Source organism: Salvelinus alpinus, chromosome 6 (assembly GCF_045679555.1).
Source record: "Salvelinus alpinus chromosome 6, SLU_Salpinus.1, whole genome shotgun sequence".
Taxonomy (NCBI): Eukaryota; Metazoa; Chordata; class Actinopteri; order Salmoniformes; family Salmonidae; genus Salvelinus; species Salvelinus alpinus.
Genome location: NC_092091.1, coordinates 47,421,248 through 47,440,486, shown reverse-complemented (window position 1 = coordinate 47,440,486; position 19,239 = coordinate 47,421,248). Strand labels below are relative to the sequence as shown.

General features: G+C 44.2%; 1 protein-coding gene across 1 annotated transcript in view; it reads left to right on the top strand.

Annotated features, from left to right (window-relative positions):
* Window positions 1-19,239, top strand: part of LOC139577573 (anoctamin-8-like) — a 64,070-nt gene that overhangs the window by 35,300 nt on the left and 9,531 nt on the right. The window contains exons 4-14 of the mRNA XM_071404681.1: window positions 2,762-2,900; window positions 3,042-3,138; window positions 3,376-3,492; window positions 5,514-5,641; window positions 8,704-8,865; window positions 11,171-11,323; window positions 11,737-11,863; window positions 14,192-14,247; window positions 14,385-14,459; window positions 16,921-17,168; window positions 17,367-17,877. Of these exons, the coding sequence (XP_071260782.1) occupies window positions 2,762-2,900; window positions 3,042-3,138; window positions 3,376-3,492; window positions 5,514-5,641; window positions 8,704-8,865; window positions 11,171-11,323; window positions 11,737-11,863; window positions 14,192-14,247; window positions 14,385-14,459; window positions 16,921-17,168; window positions 17,367-17,877 (1,813 nt within the window). The remainder of the gene's footprint in view (window positions 1-2,761; window positions 2,901-3,041; window positions 3,139-3,375; window positions 3,493-5,513; window positions 5,642-8,703; window positions 8,866-11,170; window positions 11,324-11,736; window positions 11,864-14,191; window positions 14,248-14,384; window positions 14,460-16,920; window positions 17,169-17,366; window positions 17,878-19,239) is intronic.

Genomic DNA, 19,239 nt, shown 5'->3' with positions numbered 1-19,239 from the left:
AAGCTGCTCTGACAGCTGGCTTAAAGTTATGAGGGAGATATAAGACTCCAGCTTCAGTGATTTTTGAAATTTGTTAGTCATAGGCAGCAGAGAACTGGAAGGAAAGGAGGCCAAAGGAGGTGTTGGCTTTGGGGATGACCAGTGAAATATATTTGCTGGAGCACGTGCTACGGGTGGGTGTTGCTATGGAGACCAGTGAGCTGAAATAAGGCGGGGCTTTACCTAGCAAAGACTTACAGATGACCTGGAGCCAGTGAGTTTGGCGACGAATATGTAGCGAGGGCCAGCCAACCAGAGCATACATGTCACAGTGGTGGGTAGTATATGGGGCTTTGGTGACAAAACGGATGGCACTGTGATAGACTACATCCAATTTGCTGAGTAGAGTGTTGGAGGCTATTTTGTAAATGACATCGCCGAAGTCAAGGATCGGTAGGATAGTCAGTTTTACGAGGGTATGTTTGGCAGCATGAGTGAAGGAGGCTTTGTTTGCGAAATAGGAAGCCAATTCTAGATTTAATTTTGGATTGGAGATGCTTAATGTGAGTCTGGAATGAGAGTTTACAGTCTAACCAGACACCTAGGTATTTGTAGTTGTCCACATATTCTAAGTCAGAACCGTCCAGAGTAGTGATGCTAGGCGGGCGGGCAGGTGTGGGCAGCAATCGGTTGAAGAGCATGCGTTTAGTTTTACTAGCATTTAAGAGCAGTTGGAGGCCACGGAAGGAGTGTTGTATGTCATTGAAGCTCGTTTGGAGGTTTGTTAACACAGTGTTCAAAGAAGGGCCAGATGTATACAGAATGGTGTCGTCTGCGTAGAGGTGGATCAGAGACTCACCAGCAGCAAGAGCGATATCATTGATATATACAGAGAAAAGAGTAGGCCTGAGAACCCCGTGGCACCCCATAGAGACTGTCAGAGGTCCAGACAACAGGCCCTCCGATTTGACACACTGAACTCTATCTGAGAAGGAGTTGGTGAACCAGGGGAGGCAGTCATTTGAGAAACCAAGGTTTTTGAGTCTGCCGATAAGAATGCGGCGATTGACAGAGTCGAAAGCCTTGGCCAGGTCGATGAAGATGGCTGCACAGTACTGTCTTTTATCTACGGTGGTTAGGATATTGTTTAGGACCTTGAGCGTGGCTGAGGTGCACCCATGACCAGCTCTGAAACCAGATTGCATAATGGAGAAGGTATGGTGGGATTCAAAATGGTCGGTGATCTGTTTTGTTATCTTGGCTTTCAAAGACTTTAGAAAGGCAGGGCAGGATGGATATAGATAGGTCTGTAACAGTTTGGGTTTAGAGTGTCTGACCGCGGTAGCTTTCCAATCTTTAGGGATCTCAGATTATATAAAAGAGAGGTTGAACAGGCTAGTAATAGGGGTTGCAACAATTTTGACAGATAATTTTAGAGAGAGAGGGTCCAAATTGTCTAGCCCAGCTGATTTGTAGCGGTCCAGATATTGCAGCTCTTTCAGAACATCAGCTATCTGGATTTGGGTGAAGAAGAAGCGGGGAGGGGGCTTGGGCAAGTTGCTGCGAGGGGTGCAGAGCTGTTGGCCAGGGTAGGGGTAGCCAGGTGGAAAGCATGGCCAGCCATAGAAAAATGCTTATTGAAATTCTTGCTTATCGTACTTATCTTCTAGCAGATGGCAACATTCATCAATCCATTCACTAGGTCTGAGTTTGCTTTTTTTTCCCGCAAGCAGGGCTGGATTTTTCATTACTGGTGATATATTATTGTCTAAATTAGCATAGCGCAAGCTGCATAGAGTACAACTTGCTAGGCTAGCCCTCTCAGCAGTATTAGACTTGGTTATTTAACCCAGGTTAGCAGTGGCCAATGACAACGGGACACTACACGCAGGTAAAGACTTCTTGAATTGAAAGGAAAATAAGGCTATTTTAACTTTTAATCCAATAGAAGCTTGGGTGCTTGGACGTGTTCAGTCACGACCCCTCGTAAAGAGTCTTGGCAGTAGTAGGATACCTCTCTAAAACATACTGGCTTCATCTGGATAAGAAATTGTGGATTTGAGTAAATGCAGTCTGTGTTACCCTATAAATAGATATAATCCTTCTTCTTAGATCGTTGATCGGTTTCAGTCATTGTTGAGTTCAGTACTATGGACTATATTGTAAAGCAGTTTCATTCACGACCCGAGAGTGCCATAACAGTATGATAGATGTGTGCTGGTAAATGCCAGCTAATAGAAGTGTGGCCTCAGTCAGGTGTGTGTGTGTAGCTGTGTGAGTTGGGCTTATCATTCTGCAGAGAGAACAGAGCACAACTGCATAGTCAGCCTCTAGAGATAGGATTAAAGGAGGAGAGGAGAGGAGAGGCGAAGTAGAACCTAGAATAGATACTGTTGTCATTCTAGAATGCTGTCATTCAGAGTTTACTCAGGCTTTCCTTTGCTGCTCTGTTCAGTGTTATTTGGTCCCTTCATGTGCATCTATCATGGGATGTGTCATATGGAATTCTTATCAGATGCGTGGCATGCCAGGACAGGTCTTATTCACATTAGACCATGTATTCCAATCTTTGTGTGTATGTTCTTGTTTTTATTGTATGTGTGTGAGTGTGTGTGTGAGTGTCTAACACCTGTCTGTTTGCTTGTCTGTCACTCTGTGCCCCTCTGTTGGTTTGTGAGTGTGTGTTTCTCCATCCCAACTCTGCTCCAGCCTTGTGGGCCTGTGGAAGCCTGTGTGTGTTTCCCTAACTCTCTCCCTCTTACTCTCTCTCCCTGTGTCTCAGTCTGTTGCGTGGGGCAGAGGTGATGGGTCTGAGGAAATCAGTGAAGCCAGAGTTTGGGGGAGGAACACGCAGCTTCTCCTGTGAAGAAGACTACATCTATGAGAACATTGAGAGTGAACTATGCTTCTTCACATCACAGGTCAACACACACACACACACACACACACACACACACACACACACACACGCACACACACACAGACTTGTGTGATGAATAACCTTGTCTGAGAACCTGAAGATTTGATTCTGTCTGACCAGTCGGTCCCTATCTCTCCTCAAGGAGAGGCAAAGCATCATCAAGTACTGGCTCGACAATCTACGTGCCAAGAATGGAGAGGTGCTTCACAACATACAGTTCCTGGAGGGACAGCCAATCAGTGAGCAGCATTTGTTGTTTGTTTTGCCTTTGTTAGTCACCGTGAAGTAAATAATGTTGTGTAACTTGTTTATACCCAGCACTGTGTTAATCCCAATAACATACTTAATACTGTATACCGGTGTGTGTGTGTGTGTGCGTGCATGTGTGTGTGTGCTCCTGAATGCTTCTATGTGTACCACTTTGTACTCTGTGTGTTTGAAAATAAGAATTCATGTTTGTATGCGTGTTCCACCAGTCCCAGAGCTAAGTGTGCGGGGCGTGATCCAGAAGGTGTTTCCTCTCCACGAGCAGAGGATCCTCAGTCAGCTGATGAAGTCCTGGGTGCAGGCCGTGTGTGAGAAACAGCCACTAGGTCAGTACCAGTGGAGGCTGCTGAGGGGAGGACGGCTCATAAAAAAAGGCTGGAATGGAGTGAATGGAATGGCATTAAACACATGGAAACCATGTGTTTGATGCGTTTGATACCATTCCACTTTTTCTGCTCCAGCCATTATCACAAGCCCGTTCTCCCCAATTAACACTCTTACACACAAAGAACTGTTTGTGTACTTTTCCTCCGTCTTGGTAGACTAGTGTTTGCGGTAAGTGAATTGTGAGTGCAGTCAGGCTGTGCTGGGTGAATCTTTCATGATGTACAGTTGAACTCGTTTTTCAACCACTCCACAAATTTTTTGTTAACAAACTAGTTTCGGCAAGTCGGTTAGGACACGTACTTTGTGCATGACACAAGTCATTTTCCCAACAATTGTTTACAGACAGATTATTTCACTTATAATTCACTGTATCACAATTCCAGTGGGTCAGAGGTTTGCATACACTAAGTTGACTGTGTCTTTAAACAGCTTGGAAAATTCCAGAAAAAGATGTCATGGCTTTAGAAGCTTCTGATAGGCTAATTGACATAATTTGAGTCAATTGGAGGTGTACCTGTGGATGTATTTCAAGGCCTACCTTCAATCTCAGTGCCTCTTTGCTTGACATCATGGGAAAATCAAAAGAAATCAGCCAAGACCTCAGAAAATAAATTGTAGACCTCCACAAGTCTGGTTCATCCTTGGGAGCAATTTCCAAACGCCTGAAGGTACCACGTTCATCTGTACAAACAATAGTAAGCAAGTATAAACACCATGGGACCACGCAGCCGTCATACCGCTCAGGAAGGAGACTCGTTCTGGCTCCTAGAGATGAACGTACTTTGGTGCGAAAAGTGCAAATCAATCCCAGAACAACAGCAAAGGACCTTGTGAAGATGCTGGAGGAAATGGGTACAAAAGTATCTATATCCACAGTAAAACGAGTCATATATCGACATAACCTGGAACAAGGAAGAAGCCCCTGCTCCAAAACCGCCATAAAAAATCCAGACTATGGTTTGCAACTGCACATCTGGACAAAGATCGTACTTTTTGGAGAATCGTCCTCTGGTCTGATGAAACAAAAATAGAACGATTTGGCCATGATGACCATCGTTATGTTTGGAGGAAAAAGGGGGCGCTTGCAAGCCGAAGAACATCATCCCAACCGTGAAGCACGGGGATGGCAGCATCATGTTGTGGGGGTGCTTTGCTGCAGGAGGGACTGGTGCACTTCACAAAATAGACCACGTCATGGGGAAGGGAAATGATGTGGATATATTGAAGCAACATCTCAAGACATCAGTTAGGAAGTTAAAGCTTGGTCGGAAATGGGTCTTCCAAATGGACAATGACCCCAAGCATACTTCCAAAGTTGTGGCAAAATGGCTTAAGGACAACAAAGTCAAGGTATTGGAGTGGCCATCACAAAGCCCTGACCTCTATCCTATAGAAAATGTGTGGGCAGAACTGAAAAAGCATGTGCGAGCAAGGAGGCCTACAAACCTTACTCAGTTACACCAGCTCTGTCAGGAATGGGCCAAAATTCACCCAACTTATTGTGGGAAGCTTGTGGAAGGCTACCCGAAACGTTTGACCCAAGTTAAACAATTTAAAGGCAGTGCTACCAAATACTAATTGAGTGTATGTAAACTTCTGACCCACTGGGAATGTGATGAAAGAAATAAAAGCTGATATAAATCATTCTCTCAACTATTATTCTGACATTTCACATTCTTAAAATAAAGTGGTGATCCTAACTGACCTAAGACAGGGAATGTTTACTATGATTAAATGTCAGGAATTGTGAAAAACTGAGTTTAAATGTATTTGGCTAAGGTGTATGAAAACTTCCGACTTCAACTGTATATGTGGTTCATGTGACCTTAAACCTAAGGTCAACCGAGGCCAAAACTCACCAGAAGAAGTTTCTTCACTCACAGAATTGTATGTTGAATTGAATTATAAATGTTTCATTGATAACTGTCTCTCTCCCTCGGTCCCTCTGTGGTGTATCTAGATGATATTCATGATTACTTTGGGGTGAAGATAGCCATGTACTTTGCCTGGCTGGGGTTCTACACCACATCTATGCTGTATCCTGCTGTCATAGGCTTTGTGCTCTGGATTCTGACGGAGTCTGATCAGGTGACTTTCACACTGGGCCTTATCAAGTGCCTTTTCTAGCATCCTGTCCACGGCGTGTACTTGTATATCAAGTTGTCTCACTACAGAAACAGGAGATAGATTGCCTTCAGAAAGTATCCACACCCCTTGACTTTTTCCACATTTTCTTGTGTTACAGTCTGATTTAAAATGGATTCACACAATACGATTTTCCAATGCCTTGCAAAGAAGGGGACTTATTAATAGATGGGGGGAAAAAAAACAGCAGACATTGAATATCCCTTTCAGCACGGTAAAGTTATTAATTACAATTAGGAAGGTGTATCAATACAGAGTCACAACAAGGATACAGGCATCCTTCCTAACTCAGTTGCAGGAGAGGAGGCCAGTGGCGTTCACCACGAGGCCAATGGTGACTTTAAAATAGTTACAGTTTAATGGCTGTGATAGGAGAAAACTGAGGATGAATCAACAACATTGTAGTTACTCTACAATACCAAACTAATTGACAGAAATAAAAGAAGGAAGCATGTACAGAATAAAAATATTCCAAAACATGCATCCTGTTTTCAACAAGGCACTAACGTAATAATGCAAAAAAAATCGTAAAGCAATTACATTTTTGGCCTTAATACAAAGTGTTACGTTTGGGGTAAATCCAATACAACACATTACTGAATACCACTCTCCATATTTTCAAGCATAGTGGTAGTGGTATCATGTTATGCATATTGTTGTAATCGTTAAGGACTGGGGAGTTTTTATCATAAACAATAAATGGAATGAAGCTAAGGCAAAATCCTAGAGGAAAACCTGGTTCATTCTCCTTTCCACCAGACACTGGGATATTAATTCACATTTCAGCAGGAAAATAACCTAAACAAAAGGCCAAATCGACACTGAAGTTGCTTACCAACAAAACAATAAATGTTCTGGATTGGCCAAGTTACAGTTTTGACTTAAATCTACTTGAAAATCTATGACAAAACCTGAAAATGGTGGTCTAGCAATGATCAACAAACAATTTGACAGAGCTTGAATATTTTTGAAAATAATAATTGGCAAATGTTGCACAATCCAGGTGTGGAAAACTCTTCAAGACTCACCCAGAAAGACTCACAGCTGTAATCACTGCCAAAGGTGCTTCTACAAAGTATTGAGGTGTGAATACATACTGTATGTAAATTAGATATTGCTGTATTTATTTTTCAATAAATGTGCACACAAAAAATCTAATGTTTTTAGCAGGGGTTGGAACAAAAATAATTTTTCAATTGTTTTGATCTGAACAGAACCACCATTTTTGGGGGTTTTCGTTCCACTGTTCCGACAGGCAAAATAAAGTCCCGAACCGGTTCGACCCCAAAAAAGTACCCGTTTTATATTGTTCCATTCTGTTCCTTTTTTAACCTGTGAAATCAACAGGTTTTTACATTTAGCTCATTAAATTACTTCAATCTGTGCGGATAGAGCAGGCAAGCTAGTTGTTTACATACGTGATGGACAGACAAGTGTAGCCTATGCTGCAATATGCGACTTATATTTTGTGGGTGGGGAGAGAGTGAATGAGGATTGAGGAGGAGGCTTGAATCGCTGGGCATCTTGTTATGACATGCATTATATGAATTATACCTAGAAGGAGCGGCTTCTATGGAGGAACCTTGAATGTCCTTTGAGCTAGCTAGCAAGCTTGTGTGTGCAGACCAGCACAAGAATTAAAAACACGTCTTACCTTTTTTTAGTTAATAAATCCAATGTGATAAATAGACCTATTGTATCCTTAACTAGCATTGAAAAAGTGAATCCATTCTTCTCTACTAATTACAAATATCTCTCCCTATCTTCTGAATCAAGCTTGTAACATAAGTATAGTAGCCTATGCTTCGGAAGGGGGAGGAGCAGGTAGCCTAAACACGCACAGACAAAGATTTTCAGCTTGCAGGCAGATACTTATCAAGGTACAAGGCAAGACCCAGATGCAGTCATAGGAGGCAGATGGTTGGAGTCTTAACATGTTTATTAATCCAAAGGGGTAGGCAAGAGAATGGTCGTGGACAGGCAAAAGGTCAAAACCAGATCAGAGTCCAGGAGGTACAGAGTGGCAGATAGGCTCGTGGTCAAGGCAGGCAGAATGGTCAGGCAGGCAGTTACAAAGTCCAGAAACAGGCAAGGGTCAAAACCCTTGGACTAGAAAAAGGAGAATGGGAAAACTGCTGGTTGACTTGGAAACATACAAGACAAACTGGCACAGATAGACAGGAAACACAGGGATAAATACACTGGGGGAAATCAGTGACACCTGGAGGGGGTGGAGACAATCACAAGGACAAGTGAAACAGATCAGGGCGTGACACACTGGTATAAGTTTCTGAGTGACAGAGGGAGGGCTTTGCATAGGTGCTTTGTTGTATTTTGTTGTGGGACTAGAAAAAATGTCTGAAACGTAAAACAATGTTATTAACCGGTTTCCATGCTTTAAAAGTAACGGTTCTGTTCTGGGAACAGTATGGATCACTTTCGTTTCAGGTTACGTTTCTGTTACTGGAAAAATTGTGTTCTTTTACGGTTTTCTGTTCTGTTTCCTGAACCGGTTCCAACCCCTGGTTTTCACTTTGTCATTATGGGGTATTGCGTGTATAATCCATTTTGAATTCAGGCTGTAACACAACAAAATATGGTAGTCTAGGGGTATGAATAATTTCTGAAGGCACTATAAGATTCTGCCCCTATGGGCAGTTCTGGCTCGGACAAGCCTTACTTGTCCAAGGCTTACTTACCACTTACTTTTCAAGTGCACTGTCTGGAACACGTTTAGGACATAGACACACAGATGTTAATTGTGATACACTCATCTGCTCTAACAATGTTAGCCTTTTCAACTGAATCACAGAGTGAGATATCGAACTGTTGACACTTGAAAATGTAGAAAGTGTTTTGAAGTAACCTCAGATATGATGATCCCATTTCTTCCTAAGACGTTTTCCTTTTCCTCCAGTACTCCTTTAGTTTTTGCACAGGTGTTATAGAGGTTACACGTTTCCTATTTAAATATTCACCTGTGTATTCTCTGTGTGTTCTCTCAGACAAGTCGTGATATCTGCTGTGTAGTGTTTGCTCTGTTCAACGTGGTGTGGGCCACGCTGTTCCTGGAGAGGTGGAAGAGGAGGGGGGCGGAGCTAGCCTATAAGTGGGGTACGCTGGATACCCCTAACGAGTCCCTAGAGGAACCACGGACACAGTTTATGGTGAGGAGGACATGAGAACATTTCAAATCAAATAACATTTTATTTGTCACATGCACCGAATACAGTGAAATGCTTACTTATAAGCCCTTAACCAACAACAAAGAAGTTTTAAGAAAAATAAGTGTTAAGTAAGAAATAAAAAGTAAAAGTAACAAATAATTCAATGGCAGCAGTCAAATAACAATAGCAAGGCTATATACAGGGGGTACCGGTACAGAGTCAATGTGCGGTGGCACCGGTTAGTCGAGGTAATTGAGGTAATATGTACATGTAGGTAGAGTTAAAGTGACTATGCATAGTCAATAACAGAGAGGAGTAGCAGCGGAAAAGAGGGGTCTGGGTAGGCCTTTGATTAGTTCAGGAGTCTTATGGCTTGGGGGTAGAAGCTGTTGAGAAGCCTTTTGGACCTAGACTTGGCGCTCCGGTATCGCTTGCCGTGCGGTAGCAGAGAGAACAGTCTATGACTAGGGTGGCTGGAGTCTTTAACAATTTTTAGGGCCTTCCTGTGACACCACCTGGTATAGAGGTCCTGGATGGCAGGAAGCTTGGCCCCAGTGATGTACCGGGCCGTATGCACTACCCTTTGTAGTGCCTTGCGGTCGGAGGCCGAGCAGTTGCCATACCAGGCAGTGATGCAACCAGTCAGGATGCTCTCGATGGTGCAGCTGTAGAACCTTTTGACGATCTGAGGACCCATGCCAAATCTTTTCAGTCTCCTGAAGGGGAATAGGTTTTGTCGTGCCCTCTTCACAACTGTCTTGGTGTGCTTGGAAAATGTTAGTTTGCTGGTGATGTGGACACCAAAGAACTTGAAACTCTCAACCTGCTCCACTACAGCCCCGTCAATAAGAATGGGGGCGTGCTCGGTCCTCCTTTTCCTATAGTACACAATCATCTTCTTTGTCTTGATCACGTTGAGGGAGGGGTTGTTGTCCTGGCACCACACGGCGAGGTCTCTGACCTCCTCCCTATAGGCTGTCTCGTCGTTGTCGGTGAACAGGCCTGCCACTGTTGTGTCATCGGCAAACTTAATGATGGTGTTGGAGTTGTGCCTGGCCGTGCAGTCATGAGTGAACAGGGAGTACAGGAGGGGACTGAGCATGCACACCTGTGGGGCCTCCGTGTGGCGGATGTGTTGTTACCTACCCTTACAACCTGGTGGCGGCCTGTCAGGAAGTCCAGGATCCAGTTGCAGAGGGAGGTGTTTAGTCCCAGGGTCCCTAGCATAGTGACGAGCTTTGAGGGCACTATGGTGTTGAACGCTGAGCTGTAGTCAATGAGTAGCATTCTCACATAGGTGTTCCTCTTGTCCAGGTGGGAAAGGGCAGTGTGGAGTGCGATAGAGATTGCATCATCTGTGGATCTGTTAGGGCAGTATGCAAATTGGAGTGGGTCTAGGGTTTCTGGGATAATGGTGTTGATGTGAGCCATGACCAGCCTTTTAAAGCACTTCATGGCTACAGACATGAGTGCTACGTGTTGGTAGTCATTTAGGCTGGTTACCTTAGTGTTCTTGGGCACAGGGACTATGGTGGTCTGTTTGAAACATGTTGGTATTACATACTCAGACAGGGAGAGGTTGAAAATGTCAGTGAAGACACTTGCCAGTTGGTCAGTGCATGCTTGGAGTACACGTCCTGGTTATCCTTGTAAATGTTGACCTGTTTAAAGGTCTTACTCACATCGGCTGCAAAGAGCCTGATCTCACAGTCGTCCGGAACAGCTGATGCTCTCATGCATGTTTCAGTGCTACTTGACTCGAAGCGAGCATAGAAGTAATTTAGCTCGCCTGGTAGGCTCGTGTCACTGGGCAGCTCTCTGCTGTGCTTCCCTTTTGTAGTCTGTAATAGTTTGCAAGCCTTGCCACATCCGACGAGCGTTGGAGCTGGTGTAGTATGATTCGATCTTAGTCCTGTATTGACACTTTTCCTGTTTGATGGTTCGTCGTATGGCATAGCGGGATTTCTTATAAGCTTCCGGGTTCTAAGCTTTAGGGGCTTCCAAGTGGCGCAGCAGTCAGGTTCAAATCCAGGCTGCATCACATCCGGCCGTGATTGGGAGTCCCATAGGCCGGCGCACAGCGTCGTCCGGGTCATTGTAAATGAGAATTTGTCCTTAACTGACTTGGCTAGTTAAATAAAGGTTAAATAAAAAAGAGTCCCGCTTCTTGAAAGCGGAAGCTCTACCCTTTCTTGCTTTTCTCTTCCCTCTCCATTTCCCTCCACTTCTTTCCTCCCACCCTTTACCCTCTCTCTCACCCTTTCCCTCTTGCCCCATCTCCTCTCTCGCCCCCTCCCCCCTGCAGGGCGTGAAGCGGTGCAGTCCCATAACAGGCTGTGAGGAGTTATACTACCCTCCGTGGAGGAGGAGGATGTTCAGGTGGCTGGTCAGCCTGCCCATCTGTCTCCTTTGTCTCTGCTTTGTCTTCCTGGCCATGCTCATCTGCTTCGAGCTGCAGGTATGTCAGTACTGCTCCTTCTGGCTGCTGCTGCTCTACCTACATAACTGCTTTCCTAGTGTCTAGGGAGCTTTCCCAAAAAGGTTTTCCAGAAATCCTGGTTGGAGTATTGCGTATTTTGTGCTTATTCCTTCATCATTCCAGGAAAGCTTCCAACTGTGATTTCTGGAAAACCTGGGAATTTTGAGAAAGTTGAATTGAATTTAACAACCCTACAAAAGAAAATTTCCTTCAACCGTAGAAAGGATTTGAAGGGAAATATACCTGTGGAATTGATTGTAACGGGTCGCTGCCATGAAATGTCAACACCCTATGCGTTGTGCCAATAGAGTTAGCCCACTTGGTGGGAATTGTAACATGGCTCATATTAGCGAGGATTGCAACAATATTAGGCAGCTGTTGTTGTCTCACAGGAGTTTGTGATGGGGATCAAGGAGGTACCTCGCTTGGCCAGGTTCATCCCTAAGATCATGCTGGCCATCACTGTGACCGCCTGTGACGAGGTGTACCGGAAGATAGCCTGCTGGCTCAACAACATGGGTGAGAACACGCAGGCAAACACACACATGAACGCACGTATGCACACACACACACACACACACACACACACACACACACACACACACACACACACACACACACACACACACACACACACACACACACACACACACACACACACACACACACACACACACACAGAGCACTCATCTGTCAAGCTTGACAGTTGATTCCTGAGTACTAAGGCAGAACAACACATATATATATATATATATATATTACACACACCCTACTGGTCAAAAGTTTTAGAACACCTACTCATTCAAGGGTTTTTCTTTATTTTTACTATTTTCTACATTGTAGAATAATAGTGAAGACATCAAAACTATGAAATAACACATATGGCTGTGTAAGGGCTATTTTACCAAGAAGGAGAGTGATGGAGTCCTTCATCAGATGACCTGGCCTCCACAATCCCCCGACCTCAACCAAATTGAGATGGTTTGAGATGAGTCAGACCGCAGAATGAAGGAAAGGCAGCCAACAAGTGCTCACCATATGTGGGAATTCCTTCAAGACTGTTGGAAAAGCATTACAGGTGAAGCTGGTTGAGAGAATGCCAAGAGTGTGCAAAGCTATCATCAAGGCAAAGGGTGGCTACTTTGAATAATCTGAAATATAAAATATATTTAGATTTTGACACTTTTTTGGTTACTACATGATTCCATGTCTTATTTCATAGTTTTGATGTCTTTACTATTATTCTACAATGTAGAACATTGTAAAAATAAAGAAAAACCCTTGAATGAGTAGGTGTTCTAAAACTTTTGACCGGTAGTGCGTTTATAAACGTCCCTTTTTCAGGACCCTGTCTTTCAAAGATAATTTGTAAAAAAAATTTCATTCTAAAGGGTTTAAACACTGTTTCCCATGCTTGTTCAATGAAACATAAACAATTAATGAACATGCACCTGTGGAATGGTCGTTAAGACACTAACAACTTACAGACGGTAGGCAATTAAGGTCACAGTTATGAAAACTTCGGACACTAGGGGCTTTTCTACTGACTCTGAAAAACACCTTAAGAAAGATGCCCAGGGTCCCTGCTCATCTGCGTGAAAGTGCCTGAGGCATGCTGCAAGGAGGCAGGAGGACTTCAGATGTGGCCATGCAATAAATTGCCATGTCCGTACTGTGAGACGCCTAAGACAGCGCTACAGGGAGACAGGACGGACAGCTGATCGTCCTCGCAGTGGCAGACCACGTGTAACAACACCTGCACAGGATTGGTACATCCGAACATCACACCTGCGGGACAGGTACAGGATGGCAACAACAACTGCCCAAGTTACACCAGGAATGCGCAATCCCTCCATTAGTGCTCAGACTGTCCTCAATAGGCTGAGAGAGGCTGGACTGAGGGCTTGTAGGCCTGTTGTAAGGCAGGTACTCACCAGACATCACCGGCAACAACGTCGCCTATGGGCACAAACTGTCGCTGGACCAGACAGGACTGGCAAAAAGTGCTCTTCACTGACGAGTCGTGGTATTGTCTCACCAGGGGTAATGGTCAGATTTGCGTTTATCGTCGAAGGAATGATCGTTACACCGAGGTCTGTACTCTGGAGCAGGATCGAGGTGGAGGGTCCGTCATGGTCTGGGGCGGTGTGTCACAGCATCATTGGACTGAGCTTGTTGTCATTGCAGGCAATCTCAACACTGTGCGTTACAGGGAAGACAACATCCCTCATGTGGTACCCTTCCTGCAAGCTCATTCTGACATGACCCTCCAGCATGACAATGCCACCAGCCATACTGCTCGTTCTGTGTGTGATTTCCTGCAAGACAGGAATGTCAGTGTTCTGCCATGGCCAGCGAAGAGCCCGGAACTCAATCCCATTGAGCACGTCTGGGACCTGTTGGATCGGAGGGTGAGGGCCAGGGCCATCCCCCAGAAATATCCAGGAACTTGCAGGTGCCTTGGTGGAAGAGTGGGGTAACATCTCACAGCAAGAACTGGCAAATCTGGTGCAGGCCATGAGGAGGAGATGAACTGCAGTACTTAATGCAGCTGGTGGCCACACCAGATACTGACTGTTACTTTTAATTTTGACCCCCCCCCTTTGTTCATGGACACATTATTCAATTTCTGTTAGTCACATGTCTGTGGAACTTGTTCAGTTTATGTCTCAGTTGTTGAATTTTATGTTCATACAAATATTTACACATGTTAAGTTTACTGAAAATAAACACATTTGACAGTGAGAGGATGTTTCTTTTATATATATATTTTTTATTTTATTTTATTTTATTCAGGTGATGATGATTATTTCTGTGAATGCTGACATTATATTTCTTCCCCCACAGAAAACTACAGACTCCAGAGTGCCTATGAGAAAAATCTCATCATCAAAATGGTTCTTGTGAGTGGTGTCATCTTCTTCCTTATTACATGGAAATTGGACTCACTTTTCACATGACAAATGATTGAAATACAGAATCCACACTTATACTTTCTCTCAAGTTTTTCAACTCACATGTTTTGTTTCTTTATCTGCAGTTTCAGTTTGTAAATTCTTACCTCAGTCTTTTCTACATTGGATTCTACCTCAGAGACATGGAGCGTCTGAAAGAGGTAAAAGCGACTGAAATCTCACCATGTTTCCTCTCCTTCCAAAAGTTACCCAAACCATTTTCACCTCCCTGGTCTTCCTTCCTTAATCCCACTACCTTCTTCACATGTTGCTCTCTCTCCATTCTGCCTATTTCTCCATCTGTCTCTGTGTTGTGTGGGTCTTTGGTGCTGGTCTTGTGGTGTGGTCCTAGATGTTACTGGTGTTCTCACTGGGCCAGAGTCTTCTCGGGCAGCTGAAGGACAATGTGCTGTCATATCTCATTCTCAAGATCCAGCTGCTGGTCTTCACCATCTGGGTCATCAGGGCCTCTTTTAGGTCCAACGTATGAGTTCGCCCCCCACCGTGGGGTCAGGGGTTAGTCATCTTCACATTACCTGCCCAGCACCCCATACTTTTTATGGGCCTAATCATAGAATTACATATAGAATCCCTATTAATTCAATATGATCTCTGTGGGCCTAGTCGTGAAGATTTGTATTTAACTTTTAAAATTATTACCTTTTTTATTGTGGCATAAACACAACCCATCATGCTTTTTCATATGATTGTCAATCACTCACTTCAAAGGGCTCCTTCACTAGGCTACCCACGCATGTTCATCCACTCGCAACATATTTCCAACCTCCAAACAGTGGTGAATGGAAAGAGACATCTGTTACACAAAACACCAAAAAGTGTCATGCCATTTGCCGATTGACATTAGGACAGATTTTATGTGTCCACTACTGTGATAGGCTCATGTTTTGCCAGGACGCCGTACCGAACCACCTTACTTTCACCCGTGCTTATTTGTTTAGAGTTGTAGTCTGTTCGTCTGTTGTGCTTGTAGTTTGTAGCATCTTTATGTATCGTTGGCATTGCATAGAAAGCTTTTATTTAGATGAATCTCTCGTGGAAAGATTATGCGTGTAAAACGAGAGAATCTGTCGGGACTGAATGGGATGCGTAATATAAGAGTAGCAGTAGTTCCAGTGTTTTTCAATAAATCACGATTTCGCAGTTGTTAGTATCTTTCGAAATTCGGGAACAGGAGGGACATTCTGCCCGTAACTTGCAAAGAGAGAGGGTGGAGCTCATCGTTCTAGCATTTCTTGATCTTTTAACATGTATGGACCCAGAACTTAATGCTATGTTGATTTACAAAACACATAACACACAAAACCAATGCTTCCCACAGTTGTTTTTTGTTCTACATGTTTCGTTGTTAATTATGTATGTGATGTACATTTTGAAGCATTTGACATGTCTGTTAAGCAGTGTTATGTTATGGGTTTTATAGCGTCTGACTACCTGTGGATTTGGACATTTGTCCTAATAAGGTTTGTGTCGTGAAAGTCATGTGCCCGGCACATCACTCTGTCCTCTTTTCTGTCTTTCTTTCAGCCACTCTGTTATTACTGTATATTCTCAGTGTTTTATTTCCGAAAGCCAAAAATGTCTGGGATATGTTTTCATACTGCACTTTCTGTTCGTGTTAAGGAACATTATAAGCACTGAGTGGGCCTTTGTGTAAACTGATGGACCGACTATGGGCTGTCTGTAAATGTGCTATCTGTGGTTTGTGCTTTGACTTGGTCATGGTTTGCAGTGAAAGGACACTGTGTCTGTCCTGGGTCTTACCTCTGGGCCTGAGCACAATGCCCTGTAGTTATTCCTGCAGTAGTAGTTTTACATGTCATGGTTTTGATGTAGCACATTTGACTAGGCTGTATACAGAGTAGTGTGTGTATCTACTGTATTTGAATGGGCATGAACTGCTTGCAGTTTATATAGAGGATTGTTTTCAGTCCATCATATATACTACCGAGTGAATATTATACACTGAGTATACCAAATATTAGGAACACCTTGCTAATATTGAGTTTTGCCCTCAGGACAGCCTCAATTCGTCAGGGCATGGACTCTACAAGGTGTTGAAAGCGTTCCACAGGGATGCTGGCCCTTGTTAACTCCAATGATTCCCACAGTTGTGTCATGTTGGCTGGATGTCCTTTGGGTGGTGGACCATTCTTGATACACACAGGAAACTGTTGAGCATGAAAAACCCAGCAGCGTTGCAGTTCTTGACACTAACCGGTGCGCTTCGCATCTACTATAATATCCCATTGAAAGGCACTTAAATATTTTGCCCAATCCCCCTCTGAATGGCACACAAACACAATCCATGTATACATTGTTTCCTCCCCTTCATCTACACTGATTGAAGTGGATTTACAAGTGACATCATAGCTTTCACCTGGATTCACCTGGTCAGTCTATGTCATGGACTGGTGTTCTTAATGTTTTGTATACTCAGTGTATTTCTGCAAAGAAATTATATTTTTTAGCATTTTATTTGTTTAGTGTGGTGCCTACTTATGGAAAGCTCCACCGATGGTATTTAAACCCAGTGACCGATCATGACAACTCTGACCTTTTAAGCCTTGATCCTCTACTTTATTTAACCCTTGATCCTGTCAGATGCTGGCCACCCTTCTGATCACCCGGCAGTTTGTCCAGAACGTGAAAGAGGTGCTCCAGCCTTACCTGTACGAGCGCCACAAGCTGGGCGAGCTCACCCTGCGCGGCGTCTGGGACCTGCTCCTCTCAACCCTGCTCAAGTACTGCCGGCTGGCCGCAGGAAAGGCCCATGCTTCACCCACTGACCAGGCCGCCCCGGGCCACGGCCTGAGGGGAACCAGATCCGGGGTGGGACAGCCTGACCCCAGGTAATGCTAACACAACGGCTTATATTCATTCATGAATAAGTTAAATTAGAGATTTTCTTTTTAGGGCATGTTTCTTTGAGTATAGACAAGTCTATATTTTGATTTGTTTGAGGATGTGTGACCTATTCACATTATTAGATACAATAGTGTTGATTAGACTAAAGTAAGTGGAAGCCTAACCTTTCTTCTGTTCTATAGGGAGAAGAAGTGTCTGAACGGTGGATGTGGGGTGCCTGACGTGGAGGAAAGGGAGAGGGAGGAGGGAGACAGCGGGAGGTTCAGTGAGGGAGAGAACGAGGAGTTAATAGACTGTGGCCTGAAGCTGAGGAAGGTTAGCTTCATAGAGAAGGTGGACAGGAAGTCGTCTGGAGGGGGCTGCGTCCCCACAATAGAGGATAGTTTCCTGGAGGATGGCAGCCCCACCATGGTGGAGAAGGGGATGGACCCGGCCTCGGTGTTCGAGACGTATGATGATGCCGATGACAATGAGATGAAGGACACGGGTGGTTCGGCCAATGAAAGTGTGGCGGCTGCCCCACTGCCTTCTGGGCAGGAGAGCACGGTGAGGGTGCGTCATCACAGACGGCAGAGGAGTTTGGAGAGACTAGACTCTGAGACCAAGAGGGAGTCGTGGATCGACCCGCCAGAGGAGCAGGAGAGTACGATTCTGGCACAGGCTGAGATTGAGAGCTGCATGCAGACCTATGAGGTAGGACAACACAAACACATACATAGATTATAGTTGAAGTTGGAAGTTTACATACACTTTAGCCAAATACATTTAAACTCAGTTTTTCACAATTCCTGACATTTAATCCTAGTAAAAATTCCCTGCTGGTGAATTTTGGCCCATTCCTTCTGACAGAGCTGGTGTAACTGAGTCAGGTTTGTAGGCCTCCTCAGTTCTGCCCACACATTGTCTATGGGATTGAGGTCAGGGCTTTGTGATGGCCACTCCAATACCTTGACTTTGTTGTCCTTAAGCCATTTTGCCACAACTTTGGAAGTATGCTTGGGACCATTGTCCATTTGGAAGACCCATTTGCGACCAAGATTCAACTTCCTGACTGATGTCTTGAGATGTTGCTTCAATATATCCACATAATTTCCCTTCCCTCATGATGCCATCTATTTTGTGAAGTGCACCAGTCTCTCCTGCAGCAAAGCACCCCCACAACATGATGCTGCAACCCCCGTGCTTCACTTTTGGGATGATGTTCTTCGGCTTGCAAGCTTCCCCCTTTTTCCTCCAAACACAACAATGGTCATTATGGCCAAACAGTTCTCATCAGAGCAGAGGACATTTCTCCAAAAAGTACGATCTTTGTCCCCATGTGCAGTTGCAAACCGTAGTCTGAATTTTTTAATGGCGGTTTTGGAGCAGTGGCTTCTTCCTTGCTGAGCGGCCTTTCAGGTTATGTCGATATAGGACTCGTTTTACTGTGGATATAGATACTTTTGTAACTGTTTCCTCCAGCATCTTCACAAGGTCCTTTGCTGTTGTTCTGGGATTGATTTGCACTTTTCGCACCAAAGTACGTTCATCTCTAGGAGACAGAACGCATCTCCTTCCTGAGCGGTATGACAGCTGCGTGGCCCCATGGTGTTTATACATTCGTACTATTGTTTGTACAGATGAACATGGTACCTTCAGGCATGTGGAAATTTCTCCCAAGGATGAACCAGACTTGTGGAGGTCAACAATTTTCTTTTCTGAGGTCCTGGCTGATTTCTTTTGATTTTCCCATGATGTCAAACAGAGGCACTGAGATTGAAGGTAGGCCTTGAAATACATCCACAGGTACACCTCAAATGATGTCAATTAGCCTATAGGAAGCTTCTAAAGCCATGACATAATTTTCTGGAATTTTCCAAGCTGTTTAAAGGCACAGTCAACTTAGTGTATTTAACTTCTGACCCACTGGAATTGTGATAGAGTGAATTAATCTGTCTGTAAACAGTTGTTTGAAAAATGACTTGTCATGCACAAAGTAGATGTCCTAACCGACTTTCCAAAAAAGTCGGGGGGGGGGGGTATACACGGCTGTGATTATAATCGAAGACAATTATC